Source organism: Copidosoma floridanum, unplaced genomic scaffold (genome assembly GCF_036245765.1).
Source record: "Copidosoma floridanum isolate Cflo_tuat_1 unplaced genomic scaffold, Cflo_Japanese_pri ptg000021l, whole genome shotgun sequence".
Taxonomy (NCBI): domain Eukaryota; kingdom Metazoa; phylum Arthropoda; class Insecta; order Hymenoptera; family Encyrtidae; genus Copidosoma; species Copidosoma floridanum.
Genome location: NW_028321898.1, coordinates 30,035,684 through 30,050,050, shown reverse-complemented (window position 1 = coordinate 30,050,050; position 14,367 = coordinate 30,035,684). Strand labels below are relative to the sequence as shown.

At 37.7% G+C, this 14,367-nt stretch overlaps 2 protein-coding genes across 2 annotated transcripts; both read left to right on the top strand.

Annotated features, from left to right (window-relative positions):
• The first annotated feature begins 537 nt into the window (after positions 1 to 537).
• Coprox (oxygen-dependent coproporphyrinogen-III oxidase) lies at positions 538 to 2,694 on the top strand. The gene is made up of 3 exons (XM_089594305.1): positions 538 to 566; positions 1,007 to 1,567; positions 1,644 to 2,694. The coding sequence occupies exons 2-3, from the start codon at positions 1,016 to 1,018 to the stop codon at positions 2,244 to 2,246; spliced, it is 1,155 nt and encodes a 384-aa protein (XP_089450431.1). The 5' UTR covers positions 538 to 566; positions 1,007 to 1,015; the 3' UTR covers positions 2,247 to 2,694.
• Positions 2,695 to 9,511: 6,817 nt separating this feature from the next.
• Obp13 (odorant binding protein 13) lies at positions 9,512 to 11,199 on the top strand. Its single transcript, XM_014364351.2, has 5 exons — positions 9,512 to 9,640; positions 10,482 to 10,551; positions 10,632 to 10,729; positions 10,816 to 10,915; positions 11,007 to 11,199. Exons 1-5 carry the CDS (start codon positions 9,587 to 9,589, stop codon positions 11,060 to 11,062), a joined length of 378 nt encoding a protein of 125 aa, XP_014219837.1. The 5' UTR covers positions 9,512 to 9,586; the 3' UTR covers positions 11,063 to 11,199.
• The last annotated feature ends 3,168 nt before the right edge of the window (positions 11,200 to 14,367 follow it).

Genomic DNA, 14,367 nt, shown 5'->3' with positions numbered 1-14,367 from the left:
GTCGGTATAGCAGGGCCGACATTTTTGTTGATGTACCGACGGTTGGCTGACTTGTTCGTACTGCAGGTTTCTATCTTACCTTACGCCGACCGTCGGTACAGCGAACAGCTGGGTTCGCAATGCTAGATGGTGCTAGATCCAAATGCAATTCGATCGATCGGAGCGGAGTTTTGGGGGTCTATTTGCGTGCTTCAATATACGCAATACAACCATCGCAAGGCATGCGTGGGTGACAATTATTACATTTTTGGCAAATTTGAGTATTTTAGTATATACATGCCACCATCAATTTCAAGCCGTATTGCGTAATCGAAGCACGCAAATAGCCATTTTTGACCTACTGTGATATATCTATACATATGCCTAGTGATTTACTTCTGCTGTAAATCCCTAGAATCTAGGGTTTTTTTCAAGACGGATCCCCTAGAAAATAGTTTGAGTCAGTCCGCGAAATCCGCAACGCTAGATGGCGCTGATGCGCTACACACGATGATAATTTTGACAATATTTCCATCATACATGTGTCTGCAAGTGTTTTCTCTTTAAACTTCTTATAGTATAATTCTGTGGGTGCTAATTATTTTATTCTGTAAAATATGACGAAAATTAGATTGAAAACTTTAGTTGACTAATTTTTCTATCTTGTCTACCGTTTGTAAAAAAAAAAAAATAATACGATAAGTATACCATAAGACATCTATTTTTTTCCCTGCATGTCCGTGTAATCACAATTTTAAGAAGTTATTTATACATTAAATTAAGGTAAGGCTTTTTTAATTATATACATACTCTCATTCGGAGCATTGACTCCTACCGAGAAAAGTTGTTTACTTACCGTAGAATTTTTTTTTTTTTTCATATCCATTTGATATATAATCTGATATTACTTTGGTTTATCAAGTGTTAGATAAGCTATCAGCAGCACCGCGCTAATCTGATTTGCATAAAATGTGAAATAACTGTAAGAAACGAGCCTAAATTTCTTTGTTGATTCGTTTGGTTGCAGGGACTAGACATGGCATTTAAGGTACTGCCGAGCTGTCGCAAATTCCATACCTACGTGAACAAGGACTCGGTAAAAATCATAACTCACAAGTTCAAGTGCATTGGTGCTGGATTGATAGGCGCAGGTGTGGTGGTTTATACGACAACACGATGTCGGCTCCACGCAGCTCAGCCTGTCCTCGATACAAGCCATTTTATGACAGAACCAATCACCAGTGTGGACCACTTGCAAAAGAACAAAAACGACATGAAGACGAAAATGGAGCTGATGATAATGAAAATTCAATCAGACTTCATCAAGGCTTTAGAGTCCGAAGAGGAGGACGGTACCAAATTCAAGGTTGACAGGTGGACGAGGAAGGAAGGCGGTGGAGGCGTCACTTGCGTTCTTCAGGATGGAACTGTCTTTGAAAAGGCCGGGGTGAACGTCTCTGTGGTCACGGGTACTCTGCCCTCCAGTGCTGTGCAACAAATGAGAGCTAGGGGCAAGAACATGGACGAAGGCAACCTGCCGTTCTTTGCTGCTGGTATCAGTTCTGTCATCCATCCGAGGAATCCTATGGTATGTTGATAAATCTGCTGCTCCGACAGTACACACAACACCGGCATTAAATTTTGCAATCCCATTTGAATTGCAGGTACCAACAATTCACTTCAACTACAGGTACTTTGAAGTTAAAAACAAGGACGGCTCGACACAGTGGTGGTTTGGCGGTGGCACCGACTTAACTCCCTATTACTTCAACGAGGACGACGCCAAGCATTTCCACGGAACGCTACATCAAGCCTGTAAAAAACACGATCCCGGCTACTATGCGAAATTTAAGAAATGGTGCGACGATTACTTTTTCATAACGCACAGAGGCGAGAGACGCGGCGTCGGTGGTATATTTTTCGACGATCTGGACACGCCCGACCAAGAGCGGGCTTTCAAGTTCGTAGAATCTTGTGCCGAGTCCGTGGTACCGTCTTATGTGCCTCTTGTGAATAAACACAAAAACGATGGGTATGGGTATGCTGAGCGTAAGTGGCAGTTGCTAAGAAGAGGCAGATACGTGGAGTTTAATTTAATATACGACAGGGGAACAAAGTTTGGTCTCTATACACCTGGTGCGAGGTACGAGAGTATTCTCATGTCTTTGCCACTCACGGCTAGGTGGGAGTACATGCACGAGCCTGAAGCTGATTCCAGGGAGGGTAAACTGCTCGAGATCTTGAAGAATCCTAGGGATTGGGTTTAAGAGTGTAAATTAATAGTGACCGATGTACACCAGATGTGAATGCTATTTTTCTACTGATGACTCAAACGTGCAAAGGTCACAAAAAATGTCAAAGGTAGAAAAACTATTATTTTAATCTGCATTTACTTAAATAGGATGCAATTACAGGAAACGTTGGGATGGAATTTTTTTTTTTTTATCCATTGTTTCCTAAGTATTTTATCTAATAGATTTATGAGACTTGTGCAAATCTGTATTTTTATGAAGCAAATAACTTGATTGTTATTCCAGTGCTACAAGACTTACATATTAAATTGTTGAAAACAAATTCATCAAACGATTGCCGTTAAAAGTGCGCTGTTTACGTTGTGTACTTAAAAATGTAAATATTGTTGAACCGAAATATTTTTATAATAGACATTATTTTGTTCAAGGAGCAGGATATTACAAGAGGAAATAAACAATGAAACTGTGAAATTGACGACCGTGTATTTTGATACGAAACACATAGAGTTTAGCTTGTAAATCATCTTTCAATCAAACCAATGCGTATCGAACACGCACGAAACAAATCCAACAGTCCTTGGACCAAAGATCGGTAAACGAAACCATTAATAGAAATCAAACATCTTGCGGTAAAATTAACAAAAAAAAAAAAAAAAAAAAAAAAAGTTACACTCTCCGTTACTCAGCAGCCCGAGTGTATTCGCGCACCGCGCATTCTCTCCTGCAGCTGCGGATCCACTTTCTCAAATCTCGTTGTCGCTCATCGTCCAGCTCACCCTTCCCACTATCCTTGATCTCCTTCAAGAAGCGCTCGTCGTCGGAAGCAACGTCCCCCCCATCTTCCTCGTCGTCCCCGGGGTCACCGTCGTCGCTCAACTCGTCTACGGGCACCTCGACCTCGTAATCGTCGTCTCCGTCGTCGTGGAACTCTGGCTCGTCGAGGCCCAACATCCCTGCCGGGCTCTCGACGCTGCCCACGACCTCGCACTCGTCCCCTGCTGAACTGGGATGTTGATTATTGGACGCGATCGAAACAATCTTTGTACACCCTAAACGCACCTCCGCCGAGTCTCGTTCTCGTTTCGGTCGCTGTCGTCGAACACTTCCAGAAACTGTTGGTGGTCCGCGTGTGCCAACTTCGAGCCAAAGTCTTCGAGGTCTCGGGGCAGCGGCTGACTTCGTTTCAGCTGGCGGCGTCGATCCACCGCAGTTTCCTCGATACTCGAGGGCACGGACAAGTCGATCATGGAACCGTCGTCCTGTTTCGAAGGCAAATCGATTACATAGCCAACGGAAGTAACACACGCATGGTAAAGCTACCTGCTGCCTCTTGTTGCAACGTCTACGAGGAGATCGTCGTTTCGTGTTGCGTCTGGGACTCGGCTTATCCACGGCAACCTTGATTTTACGGTTCGATGTATTAGTTGCCGGCCGGCTGCAACTAACCTCTACGGGACAGGCAAAGGTGCCGACCCAGTTGTACGTCTCGTTGCCGTCTTCTTTGATGAACCTGAACGAAAGAGGATTGGAGAACAAACCTTCCGTATACTCGCAAAAAATATACCTCACCCTTGACAACTCAGTCGCCTGAGAGAAGTGCGTATCTGGGCTTCGACGTCGCCATCGCAGCGAAAGTGGTCCCTAACGTAGTCGACGATCTCGCAGGTGCTTGACGACGTGCTCGAGCACTTGGCTTCCTGTCTCTGGCGACTGATGGCACGCAGAGCCTCCATCACGCGCAAGGAGAAACGCTTCGATGTTTCGACCCCCGTGTGACGGATTCGCTTGTGGGTGGAGTTGTTACTGACGCCTCCTTCGCACTGAAACAAAATCGATGAACGTTATACACGTGCCTTTTGTTCAATTACTTTATTGTATGTTTATGGGCTTTTAATTTATTGTTTATATTGTACACCCAACGGAAAGACTGTTCTGTTTCGATGGGACCTCGGGAGCGTTGCGCGTAAGTATGCACTTCGAAAACATTGTCATTACAGTATTAACCTAAAAAAAAGGGGTTAGAAAGAAAAACACGGGGGATAATGTAGCTGGGTATCGGTAATACGTCACAGGGTCTGGGCAGTCCAGCTGTTCCCCGTGGCCGCTGCGCTTACGGGTGGGCCGCTCGCGCCAATCCTCCGCCAATATGCGGTCGATCGCCGAGTTTATTTCTTCGTCCGATGTGTGGTCAACGTCGTTCCGACATTGCATCTTATTCACTGGGAATTTTTTCTTTTTTTTCTTTCTTTGGTACTTAACTCTAAAGCATGACTTTGAGGCGATCGTTGATTTTAAGCGTTGATCTAAATGATGGGTGCGGGTGCATGGTGAGGGGGTATGGAGAAGTGTTTCGACTTGTTCGCGCGCGTATGAGACTTGAAGTTGGCTTTTGTGAGTTTCAAGGGCTCAGGTTGACGGTTTTTTTGGAAAATCTTTACAAAATTATCAATTGTAAAACCCTGAGATGAAAATTTAATGAGCATAGGTACATAAATTAAAATTTTTTTCTCTACCTCTCAATCGGTGGAAAAGATCATGCACCCAGAGAAAATAATTCTGGTAATTTTCACCGTAAAACTACAAACTTTCGTCGCTTGAAAGGAAAAAGGTGCCAATTTCAAATTAGTGCTATTAAAGGTAACAGTCTGAACAAAAAAAAAAATAAAAAAAAAATAATAATAATAAACTTTGTAATACCTATCGGTCAAAAAAATTTTATTTTCATTGTCAATACGTATTGCAATTTTGTTTTTTCGTCCCAACTGTTAAGTTACCATTTATCATGATTAGCGTCTAGTTATTCCTCCCGACTTGGGGACTGTGTAATTTATGAAACATCGATAATTTCATGCTCTACTTATTTGATACTTATCAAGAAAATTTAAGGAAATAATTATTTTGTACACGTATAAATCTAGCTAGCACATTCGATGAACTTTGTAAATTTGTATACTCAAGTTCTTGTCGACATTATACAATACAATTCATAAACATACATCTTTGATGATTAATTAAAAACACGCAAATGGAAAAACTACAATTTGCAGCCTCGTTGAAACAGCCAAACTGTTACCTCATCAACAATATTTATCACGTAACCACGCAGTTGATACTTTCACGTACTGATGCTATGTATAAAAGCTACAAATAGGTACATCGTAAGGAAGTATATATACGTCCATCGTCCCATAGACGTGTATACATACATACAGCAACCAGCAAAACAACAGTAATCTTGCAAGCCAGTAGCGCGACCAAGTCGCTTATCTGATGGGCGAGTAATGGTCGGCGCTTTATTTTCGAAAGCCCTCGCTAGTCGAGCGTCAAAAGAAAAAAAAAGAAAAAAAGGAAAAAAAAGAGCACATAAATAAGAGAAGAGACCAGGAAAAACAGAAAATCGTTGCCGCGCGAGCACATAATATATATGATTGCCAGGCGAGAGTGTGGAGTACTGTGGAGTGGTACACAATACTAATACACGCGCGCAGGGTTAAAAGTGATAAACATCGCGAGCGAAACGATTTTTTTTAAATTTATTTATTTATTTTTTTTTTTTTACAGAATTATAATTCGAAATGTACATAATTGTTTTGTGGTTTTTTTACAATAGATTATTCTTTGGGACGATTCTTTGTAGATATAATGTAATATCAGCGACTTCATTTATGCGAGGGGATATATTATACAGACACTACTGCAACGAAAACATCCTTTTTACATAAACATATTCACATTTTTTAATTTTTTCCTGTACACTGTTAAAAGAGTACTTTTTTGAAAATATTTTTAAGAGTAATATTGTAGGTTTACTAAAAAAAAACAACTTGTATAAAAATGCATGTACCTACAAACCGAATCATCAAGCATTTAAACAAAAAATTCCTGATCCCTCAGTGATATTGGCAAACTCATTTCAGCCACTGTACGTAATAGCCTTTACATATAATATCAAGAATTATTTAAGTATAGCCCTCTTGACTCAATAATCATTGTTATTTTGTGAAACTTCATGTATACCTATATACCAACAATTTCGTTTTAATTTACGTATATGATACTAGTTGTAAAAAAAAGTAACTGTAGGATAGAGTTTAAAAAAAATGTATATCGGCTTTTTTCGTTTCACGAGTCTCGATCAAAGTTTCAAATAATAATAAAAAAAATAAAAAAAATAATTTTCGGTCGCAAACATATTGTGACGCTAAATTGCCCGTGTACCCACGATCGAACGCCTTTTTCCACTGGTCGTTTATACGAGACCCTTCACCACCCACCCCTCACGTACAACACAAAAATTCTGAAATTCAAACAACGACGCTAATTATCTCTGCCACGGAAGGCGCGAACCCCATCAAAAAGAGTGCATATATACACGTACAGCAGTGACAGTCACCGAAAACTAACTACTTACCGAGGGTCTGAGCCTCGTCAACGAGGTGTTAAAATTGCGTCGGTCGCCTGTAGGTGCATATATACATATATATATACATGTTGAGGAAAAAGCCACCGTGTGCCGCTCATCGGTTCAACACTCGCGGACACGCGACTAAGTACGACTTTGCGTGACGCCTTTTGCACGTGCGTACAATTGACGTATACGTGCGATTTTCGCGTTTAGGGGGGTAAAAGGCGAAGTTATCCCATCAAGTCGTCACGGGGACGAAAGTTTTTGGGGTCTGTTGTCTGAGGTTTGTGCTTTTTCTCTTTTTCAGCTATACAAGGGCGCGATGTGTGCTTCGCGAGAACAAAGTTTTTTTTTTTCACCGCAACAGTCTTATCAAGAGTTCGCTTGGCGTGTGTTGTTGTTGTTGTTGTGTCTGCCATTCGGAGTTTTTCCTTCTCTTTTCGATGGACAAGGGCCGTCTATTATCTTTTCGGTCGTTTTCGTGCACACTTTTAGCAAAAACTGACTTTAACAAAAAAAAAAAAAAAAAAAAAAAGCTGGAAACGCGCGCGATACCGTTTTGAGAGAGTCGTAAATTATCTTTTGAAAAAGTACCGAGACCCACAAGCTTCGGTATGCCCAAGTTATCGTTCTAGCCCATGTAAAATGGTATAGGCGTGAGAAAAACATTGTCAATAGTACAATTCACTACAATGGTAATAAGCCCTACTTCGACGAGTACGGGGTGATTCAAAGAACTGATAATGCGTACATAGTTGAGGTACAAATGATCATCCGTTTGGCTGGAAGCTGCGCTCCCGAGTCTGGTTCGAGCTAGTGACAAAACTAGTTTTTGTCACCCATGGAAAACATCGCGATTTCGCGGCTCCTCCGCTCATCTCCGTTGACCTTATTATCATCGGGCATCAACACGTGTGGATCTTCTCCACTCGTGATTATCGCGTGATTTTTTTTACATTGGATAATCGTGGCTGGCGAGAGATAGATTATTTGTATTCACGTTGGGCTGGTTACTTCTATCTGTATTTTTTTTTTTTAAACCTTTTTTTCGGCACTTGGGTGCTGTAATTTTTTTTTTTTTTTTTTAATAGAAAATGTGTTATTCCATACTATGTGAAAATAAAATAATCAGAATCGATTGCGATGTAATAAAGTATATAAACAGATAAAATTTACAAGATCCATGATTTTTTATTTACGTCTTGAAAAAATTAATTTTTGAACTTTTTAGAAGATACCTCAAAATAAAAATAATATTATCAGTTAAATTAAATTAAATTTAAAGAATTAAAATAATGTACTTAAATAATAATATCAATGATGTACACATTGACATGTATGGAAGAAATTTTTTAATTCATAAATCAAAATTGTTGTAGATATAAGAGCAATATTTTTTAAGGCATATGCAATAGTATAGTCAATGAATGGATTGTTGAAAATGTTTATCATTGTAATCTTTTTATGTTCGCTTATCATTTATCTGTTGTTGAGGAAGTTCAATGATTTTTAATATTTTTTATGATTTTTTTTTTTTTTTTTTTTTTTTTTTTAAGAAAAACAAGCTGCTGTATTTACAAAACAAATAAAAGAATAAAATACAGAATTACATTTTTTTTAATCGTAAAATTTTTTCAAAACGGTGAAAATCGCTTTGATTATCTAAATTTTTAAAATAGACACCTACAAACAAACTGTTGATTGATAAAATTTTGAATCATAAAACAAAAAACTTTTTCTGTGACGCGTTGTAAACATCGTTTTGTATTGGCACAAGTATCTGATGTATTTATTGTATCTCAAACGAAAAAATACAGTTTTTTTGGATGGACCTCTTCTTTCTTTTCTATGCTGATGAAATAGTTGGCAACGAACGTAACTGAAACTGTTATCAACTGCTATTAGTATCTCATAAGCAGATAGTTCCGTCGAGCGTACAATTTAAGTAAAAAAAAAAAAAAATTACATGTTATTCTGAAACAAAAAAGCACACGTGTAACCACGTTGAAGGCATATACAGTTATAATTTTGTACTCATAATCACAGACTATCCAGAAAATTCCTAAAAAAATGTCGCCCGCATAGGAACACTTATCACCGAGCGCCCGATTTCTTCGAAACAAAAAAAAATATTTCTTTACCCTTCTTGTGATAAGAATCTGAAAGAATATTTTACTTCGCAAAATTAATATTTTTTCTTTCAATAACCCGAAATAAATATTTTTATAAACGAAAAAACAAAAAAAAATCTCCAAAGGATAAAGAAACTTTTCTGGTTTGAAAAAAAAAAAAAAAAATGCGGGGCTCGGTATGATATTGTTTAAGGTAATAATTAATACACACACATGTGTAGGCGTGTATCGATGGAATGAAACGAAAACTTGCCACGAACCGCTGAGATCGGCGAAAATGAAACAAATAAACCAGGAAGCAAAAGTAACGAGAATATACCTCGTTGCATATTATTGTTGCCGTCTTTTGATTGCGCGAATCAGCGGCGGGCACGGGAGAAGGGCCGAGAGGAGTATAACGACGCTGATGGGCGCTAAAGAGGCTCGAACTGGCTCGCTGCCCTACAAACCGACTCCACATCCGAAACCCAATCGGAGCACGTAGTATGTCATGCACCCACACGGCGTATTGTTTTTCGCTCAAAGCCCTTTTGCGCCCGGGGGTATATGACATAATGGCGCGTAAGCGCGAAATCAAAGAAGAAAGAGCCTTAAACGGTGGGTAGATGTCCAAGCAAGCAAGAGGGAGGGAGAGAGAGTGTCGGCAGCTTCCAGGTCAACACCACAATTTGTCAATTGAGCCACGGCATATCGGTGGTGGTCCGGGCACCGGCTATATAAGCGCGGAACCGCTGATGCGGCTCGTCATTCAGAGTTCCTCTGCGATACCCCTGCATATCTAGTCTACCGTTGCCTTTTTTTCGAGCACATCCAGCATCATGAGGACCGCCGTTGTTATTTTCCTGGCCGCTTGCGTCGTTGCTGTCTTTGCTGTGAGTATATTCCCTTTTTTTTTTTTATTTATCCCTCTCACGTTTTTGTTTCTGACTTTTTGATGGTCCCTAAAAATTTTGTGCCTTCGTTGTTTCTTACCATTGTACTTTCAAGATAATAGTCCACCTGATTTAGGATTTCAAAGGGATGCCATTTTCATTTCATGGGCTACTGTATTTTTTCCATTACATGATCATTTTAAATCGTATGAAATTTTTCAGTCATCCATCATTTTTTTGTAAAATAGTTCATTTAAATCATAGTGTTGTTTATTCAGCATAGTTTCCATCAAAAGAGATAAACAACAGTAAATTTATTCAACAATTGTTGAAACTTTGAAATAATAATTTTTGTCAATGTACTTGAGTACAGTTGCTTTTCTGACTTCTCTCGTGTAATTTTTAATGAAAATATTATTTAAATTATCGTTAAAGAAATGTACTCCCTCTCTTTACAAATGTAGTCCAAAAAATTAATATCTAAATTTAAATTCGAGGATTATTGTATGATTTTATTAATATCTTGAGATTTATAATACATTGGATCTCAATTTGTGTGCATTAATTTCGGTATTTTCGTTCTCAAAGTCTCGGAGATTTTTCATACACTACGTTTTCACATATTTCTTACGAAACTATTAATTTTCAAATATATGCATTATTATTCCTATAAAAAATGTTATTACGCATCATGTTACAAACTGTACTAAAAAAAAAAAAAAAATTCCATCACTATTGATACCCCATAATTTTAAGAAATGATTATTTTCTAAAGCATTAAAATAACTGATTTACTTGCCCAAGTTAGACATAAAACCTCTTTTTCTATCTTAAAAAACAGGAAGACCCGATCAAGGACATCAACAAAGACTACATCAAATCCTGCCTGATCGAGAACGGATTCGACCCACGTAAGCACAAGATACGCTTCGTTATTTAAAAAAAAAAGTTTGACATGATAGAAAAAAAAAAAATCCATTGTACTCCACAGAACAATACCCCAATGGAATGAGGAATGTCAAAGTGCCTGAGAAGCAGGAGCAGAACAGGAACTGCTACTACTCCTGCATGATGAAGAAGATGAACTTGGTGAATATCGCATACACGTGCAAAGCAACTCGTTTGCAACATCGTACTTGAGAACTCATGATTATTTTTTTTTATTTTCGCCACAGATGAAGGCCGATGGAAGCCTCAACGAGGATGCCCTCCGCACCAAATTCAACTTGAACCTGGACACCCTCCACAAGGCCCTCAACACCTGCAAGACACAAGGTACAATAATCAATGGCACGGAGCCATCAAACTATTATTTAAAACTCACGCATTTCCACTTGATTGTCACGTCTTGTTTTTCGAATTTCAGTCAAGAACGACAACTGCAAAATGGCCGCCTGTCTGATGGCCAACCGAGGAGCTTAAGAAGCCAATCGTCTCACCCATCAAACTACTCATTTTAACTGATAATGACCAAAAAAATAATACTTTAAGGATTAACGAAACTGTGTATTTTCATTTCAAAACAAATAATTATAATTAAATAACATTTAATGCTCTACAAACGAGAATATTTTCTTTTTTTCCTGGTCCTCTTCGATCGAGCCATTTTTCAATTAAACACCATCGTAGGGTTCCGAGATTGAACGATAATCATTACCAGAATCGTATTGTCATCGGTAATGTCAAAAAGTGTCCTTCTAGTTATCGTCCAATGGCACTTATCGTAAAAACACATGCGCTGTGTATTCTGTTTGTTGTACTAACCACAGCCGTGTCTCAAAGTCTCATGGCCTGATCAATGGCACTGTAAAAATATACAATATATACCTACCCAATAATCAAACGAAACTTATATTGGTTATATTGTTTAAAATTCATCAAACAAGTAAAATGAGGCGAAAAATTTTTTGTTTTCTCTACGATACTATCAGCTATTTTATCATACATTGGTGTTACAACATAGTGTGGGCAAACGCACGAATAATACATATACTAATAGGCTACAATTACGGGGCAGGAAAGAGGAGCAACGCTCGATTAATATACGTGTACAGCGTATAGTACGCAGGGGTGGAGAAATGAAGGGCCAGTGAAAATTGTAACATACATAGTACAGTGGTCGTCAATCACGCAATGGTACTTTTTTTTTTTTTTTTTTTTTTTTCATCGCACGCACCTCTTTTTTACGTATATGAGGTGTATACGCTTATACCTACATGTTTTTTCCCCTTCGCTGTCAGGTACCCGCACTGTTGATCGTAATACTGCGTTTATAGGTCGAGGGGAGACTGTAATTGCGATTACGGTGGTTGCTATTTTGTTCGATGCACCAAAATGAGTACGCATCCACGTGTGTGCTTGTGTTTGCATCAACAGAGGGCTACTAGATGTAGAACATTTGGGTTCTTTTCTTATTGTATCGTCGCAAAAAAAAAAAAAAAAAAAACTATTGGAAAGTGATTTGATTTTCTTTAGCTAGAAGTAAAATAGTTTATCAACCTGAAGCCCAACTTGCTGAATGCTACGCTTTATCTTGTTGTAATGAGTTGATGTCGAAATGTCCAAAACACCATTTTCACCGCACAGCTGGAAAAAGTATTAGAAAATGTCAACGAAGAGTGTTAAGTCAAAATCACCTTTATCATCACATAGATAACCAATTATGTAGTTTAAAACAATTTTTTAAATGGGATAAAAATAAATCTGAATGTTCTGACCGACAATTCAAATCTCGACACTTTGTTGTTTTCGTCGTAAATATATGATATAACGACTTTAAAAATTAATCGTTGCTAACATGTGTACTAGGAAGAAATAAATTTATATAAATTAAGAACATAATAAAAACGGTTCTTTGAATTGTTTATCAATTTATTTTAATTATTGGGTACTCAGTGGCTGTCAAAGCTTAGATTTTAATTGAATCTAAGAACGAGCGCCTTGTGCCATTTTGGGCCATTTTTCGTTCCCTGTTAAGGACTATATTTCAATCACTATTTTTTTTTCCTCGTCTATATTCTCTTGTATACGTATATGCCTTAGTGTCAGTATTAATACCTTTAAAATTCTACATCTCTATGGTCCCACTCCGTGTGCCTTAGTACAATCTTGTAATAAAATTAATGAATTTGTATTTTTAACAACTTTTTAGAATTAATATAAGTGACCAATTCATGACATTTTATTTATAATTTAAGTAATAATTAAAATAATGTTTATGGAGCGAATGGATCGCATACGCCAGTCAATTTTGCTACTATACATACTATAATATTGTACTTGGCAGATTGTATTCATAGTGTACCACACCATTGCATACAACTAAGTACACCTATCCATGGCTGAACTGACTAATCCAATAGATAAATAATTTCCGCAAAATTATATTATTATTTTTCTTTTTTTGCTACTATAGATACATCGACTTCAGTTTCTAATGAATTAATTGCAGGTCTCGTTAAAGATGTTTCCGTGTATCTGCAAATTATAGACTACATAGACTATAATTTGCTCTTCGATCCTAGAACAAAGCAATACTTAATACCTTCTGTCAGTTCAAATTTTACAAGCAGATCTTTTTTTTTATGAGCTTTACGCACAAGTCATTTGCGAATCAAAATACTATGTAGGTACACCTTGACACTCTTGTACTTGGCATCGGCCTAACGAAATTGCATTTGTTTAATAAAAATATGTCATTAGTATACCCAAGGTAGCTGCAGCCTAGAGTTTTCAATTTTCATCTATTAATGAAAAGTTGACTTTGAATTGAATTTTATTAACTTTTCCTTCGACCGAAATCCAAATAAATCATGTCTTTTTCCCTCTGCAGGTTTTGAGCAGTTCCAAGTGATGGATCTGATATAAATCTACGATAAAAATCAATCGTACACCTCTATAAGTTGGCTTTCGAGAGAAAATTATTGAATTCCTCAACATCGAAAATTTTTTCATCCACTCCATCGTTTTAATTTACTTCAATTTCCAAAATGTACACGGATGATTGGATTAGGTTCAAATTTTCATGTAAAAAGTACAAACGATGAACTATACACTATACGGCAAAAATGCTCGTCCTTTTGATCGTATTGAAAAACATCGCAATAACGATCACCCTCGATTATTTTTAACACAAATTACCTACAAGGTAACACACATATTGTCCAACAAACCGGCCAGTTCCGACGTTTGGGCGATTGTATCGAAATTATTCACGAATTCAGCCCTCGATGAAAAAGTAATGAACGAGAGGAGAACAACAACACCTGACGCACGTACAATGACCAGAAAGGGTGAGTCCGTCATAAGGGCTATGGCGGGTGTTTTGTTGTATCCCCGCTTAGTTATCTATACGTTTAATCATACGTTTATACGTACACACACGTGGGGACTGTTAAGGGTTGAAGGGAGGGTTGCGTATTAAAAGTGGCTTCGTTTGAATTTTCGATAAAGATCGGATTCTTTGAACTGTATACCTACAGGTTTCGAGAAGGACATTTTTTAAATGGAACTACTATGTGTAATACCAATGAAAAAATTTTTCTAATGGTTTGTAAAAAACATTTTTTTCTCTCCCTGAGGGTCAAAGATTTTAATTTGAAAAATGTGGTGTTTCAGAAAATAAGTGACGGCATTTTTAAAAATTTTTTCGTCACGTTATAATACATAATTATACTCAGATAAAACTGAAGCTGAATATTAATTGAATATTATTAAATTATAATGTT